This window comes from Salvelinus alpinus, chromosome 24, assembly GCF_045679555.1.
Source record: "Salvelinus alpinus chromosome 24, SLU_Salpinus.1, whole genome shotgun sequence".
Lineage (NCBI taxonomy): Eukaryota > Metazoa > Chordata > Actinopteri > Salmoniformes > Salmonidae > Salvelinus > Salvelinus alpinus.
In genome coordinates, this window is record NC_092109.1 from 28922187 (window position 1) to 28937661 (window position 15475).

At 40.9% G+C, this 15475-nt stretch overlaps 2 protein-coding genes across 2 annotated transcripts; one reads left to right on the plus strand and one right to left on the minus strand.

Annotated features, from left to right (window-relative positions):
* Window positions 1-8351: 8351 nt before the first annotated feature.
* On the plus strand, window positions 8352-8943 carry LOC139552555 (barrier-to-autointegration factor). The gene is made up of 2 exons (XM_071364385.1): window positions 8352-8485; window positions 8680-8943. The coding sequence occupies exons 1-2, from the start codon at window positions 8360-8362 to the stop codon at window positions 8824-8826; spliced, it is 273 nt and encodes a 90-aa protein (XP_071220486.1). The 5' UTR covers window positions 8352-8359; the 3' UTR covers window positions 8827-8943.
* A 2681-nt stretch (window positions 8944-11624) lies between these two features.
* Window positions 11625-15126, minus strand: LOC139552556 (guanine nucleotide-binding protein G(I)/G(S)/G(O) subunit gamma-3). The gene is made up of 3 exons (XM_071364386.1): window positions 14893-15126; window positions 13135-13234; window positions 11625-13018 (listed from the first exon to the last, which is right to left on the minus strand). Exons 2-3 carry the CDS (start codon window positions 13231-13233, stop codon window positions 12890-12892), a joined length of 228 nt encoding a protein of 75 aa, XP_071220487.1. The 5' UTR covers window position 13234; window positions 14893-15126; the 3' UTR covers window positions 11625-12889.
* Window positions 15127-15475: the final 349 nt, after the last annotated feature.

Sequence of the window (15475 nt, forward strand, 5' to 3'; positions counted from 1 at the left end):
TACCGCCACCAGTTGGAAGGGGTATTGAATAAGCAACTAAAAAAAACATTGCGGGAAAGGGGGACAACGACATCATACAAAAACCCATCCCACTTATTCAATCACAGTCCACTCCAAAATACATCCCTATGGCAGTACATTCACCAACAGGATCTTTTGCACAGCCTCAGCTGGGAAATCACAGAGACCCCAAAAACCTCATGCAGCATTCAATGATTCCAATTTTCTTATTCTCCGCTTGTGCTGTACAGGTTATGACCATTGCAATAAATAATAAACTACACTTTTTTTTAACATGTAGTATTTCACTATCCCTCCGTTGATGAGAACCCTTCACTGGTCTTGGTGTCTCTACTATCATTGTTTCTTCCCTGTCACTTGTTCCTTTCAATCTTTTCAATGCCTCCAGATAAGAAACACGCTGGATACTCCTTACCCTTGCCACCTCGTTCTCTTTCACCCTAACAGGGCACTCCAGGAATTCAGGTGCATGTTCACCTTCACAGTTGCAGCGTTTCACTTCATCTGGCATACAATACTCTTCCCTTCTGCACACACTCGACACATGACCAAATCTTCTACAGTTATTTTGCTGAAGGGGCTTGTGCACAAAAGCTCTTACAGGGTATCTCATGAATCCTAACATATGAGAAGGGAGAGACTCTTCATCAAAGACCATTAGCATGGAAGAGGTTAATGTCTTTTTTCCATCCACTATACATGTCAGTTGATGTGCACCAACCACTCCATCAATGTCTTTAGTAATATCCTCTGCCTTGTTTCCTTGTGCCACCCCAAATAGCCCCCTTGATAGGTGCCCAGCTACGAAAAATCCGTACAGGAAACTAGAGGTCGACCGATTATGATTTTTCAACACCGATACCGATTATTGGAGGACCAATATTATTTGTAATAATGACAATTACAACAATACTGAATGAACACTTAAGTTAAAATATATAACGTCAATAAAATCATTTTTAATTTTTAATTTATTTGTAATAAAGACAATTACAACAATACTGAATGAACACTTATTTTAACTTAATATAAAACATCAATAAAATCAATTTAGCCTCAAATAAATAATGAAATATGTTCAATTTGGTTTAAATAATGCAAAAACAAAGTGTTGGAGAAGAAAGTAAAAGTGCAATATGTGCCATGTAAGAAAGCTAACATTTAAGTTCCTTGCTCGAACATGAGAACATGAAAGCTGGTGGTTCCTTTTAACATGAGTCTTCAATATTCCCAGGTAAGAAGTTTTAGGTTGTAGTTATTATAGGAACTATAGGACTATTTCTCTCTCTGCGATTTGTATTTCATATACCTTTGACTATTGGATGTTCTTATAGGCACTTTAGTATTGCCAGTGTAACAGTATAGCTTCCATCCCTCTCCTCGCCGCTACCTGGGCTCGAACCAGGAACACATCGACAACAGCCACCCTCGAAACGCGAGTGACGTTTGAAAATACGGAACCGTTCCGTATTTTATCTAATGGGTGGCATCCATCAGTCTTAAATATTGCTGTTACATTGCACAACCTTCAATGTTATGTCATAATTACGTAAAATTCTGGCAAATTAGTTCGCAATGAGCCAGGCGGCCCAAACTGTTGCATATACCCTGACTGCGTGCAATGAACGCAAGAGAAGTGACACAATTTCACCTGGTTAATATTGCCTTCTAACCTGGATTTCTTTTAGCTAAATATGCAGATTAAAAAATATATTCCTCTGTGTATTGATTTTAAGAAAGGCATTGATGTTTATGGTTAGATACACGTTGACGCAACGACAGTACTTTTTCGCGAATGTGCACTGCATTGATTATATGCAACGCAGGACACGCTAGATAAACTAGTAATATCATCAACCATGTGTAGTTATAACTAGTGATTGATTGATTGTTTTTTATAAGATAAGTTTAATGCTAGCTAGCAACATACCTTGGCTTCTTACTGCATTTGCGTAACAGGCGGGCTCCTCGTGAGGCAGGTGGTTAGAGCGTTGGACTAGTTTAACCGTAAGGTTGCAAGATTGAATCCCTGAGCTGACAAGGTAAAAATCTGTCGTTCTGCCCCTGAACAAGGCAGTTAACCCCACCGTTCCTAGGCCATCATTGAAAATAAGAATGTGTTCTTAACTGACTTGCCTAGTTAAATAAAGGTGCGAGAAAAAAAAACGGGCAAAATCGGCATCCAAAATTACAGATTTCCGATTGTTATGAAAACTTGAAATCGGCCCTAATTATTCAGCCATTCCGATTAATCGGTCGACCTCTACAGGAAACATTCCACTCCGATATCTTTGAGTCTTAACACTTCTGCGGACACACATCAAAAATAAGACAACCACTTGTGACTCTCACCGACTACTTTCCTCCAACACATTCCAGATTTCCCAAGTAGCATTGATCCAAAACCACTACTCAGACTAAAAACTAGTCTGGTGGTTTCCAATTTTCCACCACAGATTTACTTCTCGTGTTCCTTGTTGTTCGTCATTCATTCTCACTTTCGGTACTATTAGCTTCACCCGACTCACTAGCAGTTTCTGTCTTCTCCACGATCAACGTCTTCCAGCCAAAACAGTTCGGAGGAGTTTGTGCATATATTGTGGCGGACTTCAGTAAGGGTTTTTTGCACTGTTTGGGCACCTTTCTTGGGGTAAGCTGAATTCTACACCTCTTCATCAGTGATTGGTCAACAGTAGGGATTCTTAAAAAGTCAGTAATTCAAGGTGAGTTGACTCTTCATGACTTTTTTGGAGAAATACTACATCTTAGATGTAAAATTGCATGACAAAGTAATGCAATTACTTTACAAAGTAATGTGGAGTTTAACTTCAAAATTAATGACATTTGAGTTTTTGCAGAGGATCTGCAAAAACTCAAATGTCATTAATTTTGAAGTTATCTTAGATTAATTGTGACTTGAGTTAGTGTATACTGGCTACAGGATTTCAATGAATAAACGGTACTATTGCTGCTTTTTCCCCCTTTTTTCAAGTGAAGGTTTTATGGGAATATGCGAGCACACTCATTCAGTTCTGCTGAAACATGCTGACACCTCAATCTCCACACAATACCCCATAATGACACAGCAAAAACAGGTTATTTTTTTGTGCAAATTTCTTAACTTCTTACTGATCTTTAGGACGCTAGCGTCTCACCTCGACAACATCCTGTGAAATTGCAGAGCGCGAAATTCAAATTACAGAAATCGTAATATGAAACATTCATGAAAATACAAGTGCCATACATAATTTAAAAGCTTAACTTCTTGTTAATCCAGCAGCGTTGTCAGATTTCAAAATGGCTTTACGGCGAAAGCACAACTTGCGATTATCTGAGGACAGCGCCCCGCACACACAAGCATTACATACATTTTCCAACCAAGCAGAGGTGTCACGGAAGTCAGAAATAGTGATAAAATAAATCACTTACCTTAGATCTTCATCTGGTTGCAATCACAAGTGTCCCAGCTACATAACAAATGGTCCTTTTGTTCGATAAAGTCCTTTATATCCAAAAGAAAGTCAGTTTCATTGGCGCGCTAGACTCAGTAATCCACCGGTTTCCCTCGTTCAAAATGCAAACAAATGAATCCCTAAAGTTACCAATAAACTAATTCCAAACACATCAAATAACTTTCCTAATCAATCCTTAGGTACCCTATTATGTAAATAAACTATAAATGTAAGACGGAGAATACCGGAGACCATTACCGGAGATAAATAACGAAGTACTCGCACTCACCGGAACGCGCAACAAACACTACAGCCAAAATGGGAGCCACTTACTAAAACTACAAATTCTAGCTAATTTAAAAAAAAACAAGCCTGAAACTCTTTCTAAAGACTGTTGACATCAGTTTCATTGGCGCATCAGTTTCAGGGGAAGCCCTAGGAACTGCAATCTGGGAGGTCTTCCTTTTTATATTCCCATTGACAGCCATAGCATTCAAGGGTGAATTTTAATTTTTTCTGGATGGATTGTCCTCGGGTTTTTGCCTGCCATATCAGTTCTGTTATACTCAGACATTATTTTAACAGTTTTGGAAACTCGTTAAGTGTTTTCTATACAATACTACCAATTATATGCATATCCTATCTTCTGGGCCTGAGTAACAGGCAGTTTACTTTGGGAACCTCATTCATCCAAACTTCTGAATACTGCCCCCAAGCCCGAAGAAGTTAAATAAAACAACTTTTACATAAGTATTCAGACCCTTTACTCAGCACTTTGAAGCACCTGGCAGCAATTACAGCCTTGACTTCTTGGGTATGTATTTGGTGAGTTTCTTCCATTCTTCTCTGCAGAGCCTCTCAAGCTCTGTCAGGTTGGATGGGGAATGTTGCTGCACAGCTATTTTCAGGTCTCTCCAGAGATGTTCAAGTCCGGGCTCTGGCTAGGCCACTCGAGGACATTCAGATACTTGTCCCGAGGCTACTCCTGCATTGTCTTGGCTATGTGCTTAGGGTCATTGTCCTGTTGGAAGGTGAACCTTTGCTACAGTCTGAGGTCCTGAGCGCTCTGGAGCAGGTTTTCATCAAGGATCTCTCTCTACTTTGGTCCGTTAATCTTTTACCTGATCCTGACTAGTCGCCCTGTCCCTGCCGCTGAAAAACATTCCCACAGCATGATGCTGTCACGAAAGCTACAACGTAGGGATAGTGCCAGGTTTCCTTCAGATGTAACGGTTGGCATTCAGGCCAAATAATTCAATCTTGGTTTCATCAGACCAGAGAACCTTATTCTTCATGGTCTGAGAGTCCTTTAGGTGCCTTTTTGACAAACTCCAAGCGGGCTCTCGTGTGTTTCACTGAGGAGTGGCTTCCGTCTGGCCACTCTACATAAAGGCCTGATTGGTGGGGTGCTGCAGATGTTGTCCTTCTGGAAGGTTCTATCTCCACAGAGGAACTCTGGAGCTCAGTCAGTGACCATCGGGTTCTTGGGCCTTGGTCAGGTAGGTGACCTTCCCCGATTGATCAGTTTGGCCGGGTGGCCAGCTCTAGGAAGAGTCTTGGCGGTTCTATATTTCTTCCATTTAAGAAAGGAGGCCACTGTGTTCTTGGGGACCTTCAATGCTGCCAAATTTTTTGGGGTATCCTACCCCAGATCTGTGCCTCGGCACGATCCTGTCTCGGAGCTCTACGGACAATTCCTTTGACCTAATGGCTTGGTTTTTGCTCTGGTGTGCACTGTCAACTGTGGGACCTTTTTATATAGACGTGTGTGCCTTTGCAAATCATGTCCAAACAACTTTACCACGAGTGCCTCAAGTTGTAGAAACGTCAAGGATGATCAATGGGAACAGGATGCACCTGAGCTCAATTGAGTGTCATAGCAAAGGGCGTAAATACTTAAGGTATTTCTGTTTTTATTTTTATAAATTAGCAAACATTCTTAACTTTTTTTTCGCGGTGCCATTATGGGTATTGTGTGTAGATGAAACTCTGTGGATTCAACATGGCGAATGACAACTTCGATTATCGATTTGACCAAGGAAGGTACTTCTGTACCTCACCATTACGATTCTAGCCATGCATTATATAAACGCCAATTCATGGAGGGAGATTGCGGAGACGCTGGGGTCCGACCCAACCACTAGTTTGAAAAAGTGGGGTAGGGTTCGCGACAAGTTCGTCAAGACAAAGAAAAGAAAGGGCTGCAGTGGAGATTCCGGAGGAAAGGCTACTCCAGAAATGTTGCTGCTGGCTTGTTTGGCACGTGGAGCATGGGAAGACTGAAAGCAACATGCCATCTTCACCAAAGAATGAGGTATGTTGTATTTTATATTGTAGTCGATGAAAAGAGTAGCTATGTTGTGCTAACAATAGCTAGCTACTTGGCTGGCTAGTGGCTAGCTAGCTTAGCTGCATACTGTACGTGTGCAGAGAAAGCACTCCAACCAACTAAACTAAAGATATTTACTTCTTTTGATCAAACATTTTGTCATAGAAAGAAAATCATAAGCTTCCCACATTGGTAACGCAAGGTCCAGCAAGTCAAAATGTTTCAAATGTTTGAGCAGAGTTGAGTAGCTAGGCCAGGCCTACTCAGCTCAAACTTTTGCAACATATGATCTATTGTAGTCTCTTAATGATATGAGGTTAATTGTTCATTTTGGATGGTTTGGATATGTACTGAATAGCCCTCAACTTTTTATTTTTCTTTGACAAGGCTCAAACATCAGTGAATGGAGACAGCACCTGGTTTTGTTCTCTGCGCCCAAGCACTACCCCAGTACTGGGGACAGACTGGTCATTGGCCCCTGCACTAAGCTGCAGTGCAAAATTAGAAACCATCTCCATGCAGGACCAGGGAAACTCTATCCTGGGCTCACCTCCAATACCTACTCCACTGGCTTGCTCCTCACCGATGCCACAGAGCAGTAGCAGGGGTGTGAGAAGGGAGAAAAAAGCTGCAGACTGAGCCCCTTGACACATCGTCCGAGACCAGCCACCTGGACAGCTGATGGAACAGGAGTATTTCCGTCTGTAATAAAGCCCTTTTTGAGGGGAAAAACTCATTAATTGGCTGGGCCTGGCTCCCAAGTGGGTGGGCCTATGCCCACCCATGGCAACACCCCTGCCCAGACATGTGAAATCTATAGATTAAGGTCTAATGAGTTTTTCAATTGACTGATTTTTATATGAACAGTAAAGTCAGTAAAATTGTTAATTGTTGCATTAATTTTTGTTCAGTATAGAAAAAAATACACATTTCCATGAACCATAAACTAAGTGAAATGGATTCCGAACATTCTATAATCAACATAACTGGATAAGGGCGCATGAGGTTCTCATGTAGGGGGAAAGCTGCTTCTCCCAGGAAACTTGGCGTTGGCGTTGTGGTACCTGACAAGACAGCTGATGGTAAATTGAGGGTCTTCTGTGGCAGTTTGGACCCAAAAGAACTCTTGAAACACTCCACCATTGCTCTCTAGGCCTTGTGCCCCCACATCCACCATTGTGAACCTGTAGCAGGCATCTTCTGTCTCCATATCTCGCCTATTCATATGTGTTGCTAGGTACATAAATCTACTAGATCCCGGGCAATTCACACAAGTTTCATTTTGTCACCAGTCAAGCGTCTGTGTACACTTTTTTAATTCTCCCACATGTCTTTCTTGTTTGGCCATAGATGGCTATTACCAGCTCTTCGCCCTCTACTGTCCTGGAGTAATATTGACAATTGTTTTTGTTTTTCAAGCAAACGTCTTTTTAGGTAGCATGCGAGTGCACTCGTTCAGTTTGCCTAGCCGCCAGTGGAACTGATGCATGCTGACGCATTTAGGGCCCCCGGCCGCTATGAGATCCTGCTAGGAACTCTGTCTGGGTCTCAAAATTTGGTTGTGCATCACCAGTTTCTCTCATGTCAGTCACTGACAGTCACTCAATTATCCATGTCAGCTAACACTTTTTGGATTGGCAGTTAGTCTAGCCAGCTATCGAAACTTGTAATCATGGCCAAATACCGACTGAGCACATGCCCAGGGGTCCGGACCTCCAGGGGCCCCCCCCATCTTGATGTTAGTCATTCTCACTATCATTAATATGTCATGGCAAAATGTATAAAATTGCAGGAAATTAGCTTTAATACTGTACAAAAATAAACTCAATCAAATGTTTTGACACGGTGGTGGAACTGGCAGTCATGATCAAGGCTACGCTGAACATATAATTACATGGTTTATTTGTATCTCTGACAGTGATAACTTAAACAAAGTTGACTACAAACACTAAGTTGCCAATGTCTTTGCAATTGATACGAACAAGCGGCGTATAAAAAGATGTGCCGATTCGGTGCATTGGGTAAGCATTAAAATAAGCCGCTTCAATATTTACAACCGTAGGTGGTAGATAACCCTCTAGGAGCTGATCTGTCGTCAGTATTGTGAAATAATGTTAAGGTAAGATTTGAATGGAGAAGGTTGATCCAAGAGCAGCACTCCCTTTCTTTCGATCCTATCATTATCGACACATGCTCCAAAAAAACACTTAGAGATCGTTCTCTCTGGGTGGTGTTATGGGTAACATGGAAAGATTTTGGTTTCAGTTTTTTAGTTGATAATGTCACTTTGGGGTCATAGGGCACTCCAGTCCCAAATACTGTATGTTCTAAACAAATTGTGACACTACTGTGAATCATGTTTACCTGATGTATCCTGTTGGATACAGCTACACCAAATATGATTAGGTTTCCTCTTTCTATGGTTACACCATATTGGTGTAGATAAATTGTGTGCCTCTGCCTCAATGTTTTCAAATCAAAAAGGTGAAATAATAACCAAACATTTTAGTAAATTGCTTCATTTTCTATTCAGTGTGTTCACTGACTGAAAGCAGCCATGTCGTCAACATCCCAGAAACACAAAGAGTTTGTGGCAGAACCCATGGGGGAGAAGGCAGTCAATGCACTTGCTGGCATTGGAGAGGTGCTTGGCAAGAGACTGGAGGAGAAGGGCTTTGACAAGGTGATGCAGAGTTTACTTAACTTTGTTGGAACTTTCATAATGGAACTTTGTTTTGTGAATTTCTACATTTTAGTACAGCAAAGTCAAAAAGACAATGCAGTTGTGCAACTTTTACCTAGTGTTTAGGTTAGTGTATTGTCATTTATGTTCTTTTTCACTTTTCCTACTCCATTCTCATTTGCATACATCTACAGGCTTACGTGGTCCTGGGTCAGTTCCTGGTGCTGAAGAAGGATGAGGAGCTATTCCGGGACTGGCTGAAAGACACATGCGGGGCCAATGTCAAACAGCAGGGTGATTGCTATGGCTGTCTGCGTGAATGGTGCGATTCTTTCCTGTAGAGAAGGTTTTGTTTTTTCCATTTTATATAACGTCATCCCAAACATCTATTTACTTCTGGTCTCACATTAAATTTCACCTCATATGGGAACACTGCACAAGAGGCAGTTAAGCAAAGTCATACATTGTAACACCTGGTTATTTTATACTAGTCACAATTCAGAGACCTATGGATGCTTAAAAATTTGTTAGACATACTTTGCTGCAGTCATCCATGGGGTTGTTTCACCCAACTGTGTAGATCCGTAATCCTGACCTTTCCTATGATTAATATCTTTGGCCGTATAGAAGCCTTGGGGATGAGTTAATTTGTTTTCCTGCACTTTATATTTCAATTTTGTTCTGTCAAATAACTACTTTTTATAATTACTATCCCTTCATAAAGGTATAACTAATGCTTGTACTTATCTCCAACTCTGACAGTTTTCCCCTGCATTTAGTTAAATGAACTTGTCGCTAAATTAATTAATAGCATTTTAAACCATTTGACACCACATGGCTTTAACATCTATAAGATGTTGCACTGTTAATTTTACATCCGAGTTTACAGGAAACAATTTTAAGATTTACATTTGTAATTGCCCCATGTTATCTTATGTGTTTGTTTTAAGAGATGTTGAAGCGATGCCTTAACGTTGTAATGCTAAAGCAACATTTACAGTGGGGAGAACAAGTATTTGATACACTGCCGATTTTGCAGGTTTTCCTACTTACAAAGCATGTAGAGGTCTGTAATTTTTATCATAGGTACACTTCAACTGTGAGAGACGGAATCTAAAACAAAAATCCTGAAAATCACATTGTATGATTTTTAAGTAATTAATTAGCATTTTATTGCATGACATAAGTATTTGATACATCAGAAAAGCAGAACTTAATATTTAGTACAGAAACTTTTGTTTGCAATTACAGAGATCATACATTTCCTGTAGTTCTTGACCAGGTTTGCACGCACTGCAGCAGGGATTTTGGCCCACTCCTCCATACATACCTTCTCCAGATCCTTCACGTTTCGGGGCTGTCGCTGGGCAATACGGACTTTCAGCTCCCTCCAAAAATGTTCTATTTGGTTCAGGTCTGGAGACTGGCTAGGCCACTCCAGGACCTTGAGATGCTTCTTACGGAGCCACTCCTTAGTTGCGCTGGCTGTGTGTTTCGGGTCGTTGTCATGCTGGAAGACCCAGCCACGACCCATCTTCAATGCTCTTACTGAGGGAAGGAGGTTGTTGGCCAAGATCTCACGATACATGGCCCCATCCATCCTCCCCTCAATACGGTGCAGTCGTCCTGTCCCCTTTGCAGAAAAGCATCCCCAAAGAATGATGTTTCCACCTCCGTGCTTCACGGTTGGGATGGTGTTCTTGGGGTTGTACTCATCCTTCTTCTTCATCCATACACGGCGAGTGGAGTTTAGACCAAAAAGCTCTATTTTTGTCTCATCAGACCACATGACCTTCTCCCATTCCTCCTCTGGATCATCCAGATGGTCATTGGCAAACTTCAGACGGGCCTGGACATGCGCTGGCTTGAGCAGGGGGACCTTGTGTGCGCTGCAGGATTTTAATCCATGACGGCGTAGTGTGTTACTAATGGTTTTCTTTGAGACTGTGGTCCCAGCTCTCTTCAGGTCATTGACCAGGTCCTGCCATGTAGTTCTGGGCTGATCCCTCACCTTCCTCATGATCATTGATGCCCCACGAGGTGAGATCTTGCATGGAGCCCCAGACCGAGGGTGATTGACCGTCATCTTGAACTTCTTCCATTTTCTAATAATTGCGCCAACAGTTGTTGCCTTCTCACCAAGCTGCTTGCTTATTGTCCTGTAGCCCATCCCAGCCTTGTGCAGGTCTACAATTGTATCCCTGATGTCCTTACACAGCTCTCTGGTCTTGGCCATTGTGGAGAGGTTGGAGTCTGTTTGATTGAGTGTGTGGACAGGTGTCTTTTATACAGGTAACAAGTTCAAACAGGTGCAGTTAATACAGGTAATGAGTGGAGAACAGGAGGGCTTCTTAAAGAAAAACTAACAGGTCTGTGTGAGCCGGAATTCTTACTGGTTGGTAGGTGATCAAATACTTATGTCATGCAATAAAATGCTAATTAATTACTTAAAAATCATACAATGTGATATTCAGGATTTTTGTTTTAGATTCCGTCTCTCACAGTTGAAGTGTACCTATGATAAAAATTACAGACCTCTACATGCTTTGTAAGTAGGAAAACCTGCAAAATCGGCAGTGTATCAAATACTTGTTCTCCCCACTGTATCTGCAATGTACCTTGAGTTGTGGAGCAGTGCATGCGGATTAAGAAGCTAGCTACTACAAATCACCTCATTTTCAAACTTCACACAAATGAAAGCCTGAAGTAAAACCACAGTAAGTAGCACTGTTTCAGGAATTAATTTATGAGCATACTTGTGTTGCTCTCTGTTTAATCGTTGAAGGATGGTTTTACTGAAACACTGGTTCATGTTTTTGCATATTGACTGTGAAAGCATGTTAGTTTTTATATTTTTCTTTTGAACAAAGCAACTGCAAGATCTGGACAATTCTGACTTTGTTTTGTTTTTTGGGGAAAAAACAATAAAATTACATGCACAAATATTTTTGGTGATAGGAGTTTTTAATTTTGTCTTTGATTCCCAAGTCCCCTTTTATTCTAAGCTCTTCATTTGTTTTGGTAAGAAATATTGACAGTAAAGGTTTAAGTAACACTGATCTAAAAATAGTAATAACATTTCTGAACTTGATCAGATAAGCAACCAGAAAAACTGGTCTCGAAAAGAATGCCATACAAATTCCTGTTATGTATTTATTAAATGTACTGCTTATTTTTGTTAATGTCATATAGCCTTAGACATCCACTTGACAAATTAAACCACTTATTTATCAAAACAACATTGATCATTGTTATTGGAAACCCGTCATTGTAGACCACTGATCTTGTTAAGGCGGCTGACCACCTCCTGTACATACAACGCCAGTGGAATTATTTGGATTAGTGTGTATTGACTTGTCCTCTTACTGACCTGGTCCACAGTGGCGCCTACACCTCACGCACATTTCTGCAACAGCTTCAAGTGACATACGGGACTTTCAAGACATCACACACAAATATATTTTTTTTAACAAACTCAGATTAGGCAATGACTAGTGTGTATTAAAAGTTCCAAATAATTACAATTCATGTGTACAATTCTCCATCTATTTGAAAAATGAGCTAGGACTATGAGCTGTTTTACATATTGTATGTATATCCACTTTTATGTTGTGCTACAGTTCATGATTCTATAAGCTTCAATGTGTTTTAGGTATGTATACGCATAACTCCAAATATATTTTAAGGGTTTATGTAGATCTACATTAGATGTACATTTTGGTTGAATTAGTCTTGATTTTACTTAGGAGAATATGTACATCTGCAGCCTTTCATAAGATAAAGCAGGCTACATGAATAATTTATATTTAGCTTTGTGTATGTGGTGAATGCATGTACATACACTGAGTATACAAAACATTAAGAACACCTGCTCTTTCCATGACAGACTGACCAGGTGGAAGCTATGATCCCTTGTTGATGTCACTTGTTAAATCCACTTCAATCAGTGTGTAGATGGAAGGGGACGAGACCGGTTAAAGAGAGAATTGAGACATAGATTGTGTATGTATGCCATTTAGAAGGTGAAAGGGCAAGACAAAAAGTGCCTTTGAACTGGATATGGTAGTAGGTGCCATGCACACCAGTTTGTGTCAAGAACTGCAACGCTGTTGGGTTTTTCACGCTCAACAGTTTCCCGTGTGTATTAAGAGTGGTCCACCATCCGAAGGACATCTAACCAACTTGACAACTCTGGAAAGCATTGTAGTCAACATGGGCCAGCATCTGTGGAGAATGCTTTCGACACCTTGTAGAGTCCATGCCCTGATGAATTAAGGCTGTTCTGAGTGCAGGGGGCGGGTGCGTGCAACTCAATATTAGGAAGATGTTCCTAATGTTTGGTATACTCAGTGTACATTATGTTCTATCTGGACAGTGTTTTTCCCAACCATCCTGTGGTTTGTCTCAAAGGAGTGCACAGAAGAACTTCTTCTCCCTGAATGGGTTCTCTGAGGTGGGCACAGGGGTGATAAGGGGGTCCTCAATGGCGTGGGCATCACAGTATGCCATCAGGTCTGCAGCTGCCTTTGATACCTGAGGATGGCAAGTAGTAGGAATCAAGACTGGAAATGAGGGTGTGGATATTTAGCGGAGACTTACCAAGGCGCGTGCAACGTTTCAATAGACATGATGCCTCTGGCAAGGCTTACCTTGATCCTGCAGAAACTGGCTTCAATCTTCAATTGCTCCACCAGCTTCCTGGCTTGGCCGACACTCATGGTGCTGTTCACTGGGGTGTCTCCTTTCATCCTGTCAAGAGAGCCAATAAAACATATGGCGCATGAGTCACACTAACACATTCAATCATTTTGTTTTAGAAAAAAGACACCTAACACTGACAGCTGGAAAGGCAGATGTACGGCGTGCTGTATTGCATGACATTAAACAATTTCACTGTATTCATTCTAGGTAACTTACATTTGTATGGATTCTTATTAATGAAAATATACACTGAGTATATAAACATTAAGAACACCTGCTCTTTTCATGACATAAACTGACCAGGTGAATCCAGGTGAAAGCTACAGTATGATCCGTTATTGATATCACTTGTTGAATCCACTTCAATCAGTGTAGATGAACGGGAGAAGACATGTTAAAGAAGGATTTTTAAGCCTTGAGACAATTGCTACATAGATTGTGTATGTGTGCCATTTAGAGGATGAATGGGCACGAGACAAAATCTAAGTGCATTTCAATGAGGTATGGTAGTGAGTGCCAGATGCACCAGTTTGTGTCAAGAACTGCAACGCTGCTGAGTTTTTCACGCTCAACAGTTTCCTGTGTGTATCAAGAATGGTCCACCACTCAAAGGTAATCCAGCCAACTTGGCACAACTCTGGAAGGCATTGTTGTCAACATGGGGCCAGCAACTCAATATTAGGAACACCTAATGTTTGGTATACTCAGTGTACATTTTTATGAATCACTGACTGCATCCAATTCCACTCCCTCCTAAATTTGACACACTTATTTTTTTTAGCTCATTCACTTCAATCTTCCTCTGCTCTCCTCCTTCCCCTCCTCTGTCTGTCTCTATCTCTAGGGACCAATGGTGTAATTTACTACTTGTTAAAAGCTCTCTGCCCAAGAAAAACTATATCTCACCTTGATATAAAAACATCTTTAAGCTATAGGACCATTTATACTGTATACATTGATTATATGAACAATTTATTTGCCTTCTTACGGATAGTCAGCTTGTTAGTTAAAATATTTTTATGCACTGGCTAGAAGAGAAGTAGGCCAGGTATGATTTTCTCCACCATACCATGCCACTCTAACTGTAATCTATGAAGAACATAAAAGTGGTTACATTCTAATAAATTCCATCATCAGTATGTCTCTTATGTGTTCAAGCAGACCGCATTATGATCTTCAATGGCAGACATAAATCTCTAGAGCTTGTAGGAGGTACAGGAAAAAAAACTTGCTGAAAACGAATAGTTTTACGTCAGGCTAATACGATGATAAAGACACATTTTGTAAATCTATTGGATATGGTCAGCTTTTTATGGGACCTCGTTTGATGGGAGCACACTATTTGAATGGCTGAAGCAACCAAAGAACTCGGACAAATGCACAGATATACACTTGCCTCAGCACACACAGATACACCCAATGTGTGTGAATATCATCAAATCACCTCAACATCAAATATGCAAGGGATATAAAGCAAACCACTGCCTGCTTAATACAAATCAAGATGAAGTGACAGCATACAGAGAAGGTTCAACAGAAAATAAATAATGAATGGACAAGAAGTGTGAGAAGAAATGGATAACCGGAGAAAGAGAGAGAAGCAACAAGACCAGTCCATATAGGAGTCTATTTCTACTATTCTGGTCCTCTCTCTCCCCTCTTAATATTCCTTCCATTCATCAGCTCCTTCTCATCTTCTCCCTTACCCTTGTTGTATTCCTCTTCAGGTGTTTTCTCTCCCTCTTCTCTCCCTCTCGCTCGCTCACCCTCTATCTGCCTGTGTTTGTGATTTTAGTGTAGCTGAACCCCACCCCTCATAGACAGTGTATGCTACACTGTTCTGTACAGTCCAGTGCACTGCAATTCTGCTACAATGAACATCAGACTCCTGGTACATGCATAAGAACCCCCTCTGCAGTGAGTGGAACCTTCCAGGCAAAGGGAGGAAGGCTCCATTGGAATCGTTTTTCTTCTGAGAGCTGGATCATACCATCTTTACATGAAAAGAGAGGGTAATTAGGTAGATATGGAATCTCACAAAATAAATCATTGTCATAACAAAATATGAGCATGCAGTTTTATGTTTTGTGGCCAAAGGCAAGATACAATGTTCACTATCTTTGATATGCACTGTTGGAATTTAAATTATGTTTGTTATTTGCATCAGTTACCCCCCTCCCTCTCTCCTCTGTTGCCATGGGAACTGCTGCAGTCTCTAGCTCCTTGTCTTTTACATTCTGTCATCATACTGCCCTCAATGGTTTCTCCCACCTTGGCAAGATACAGTAT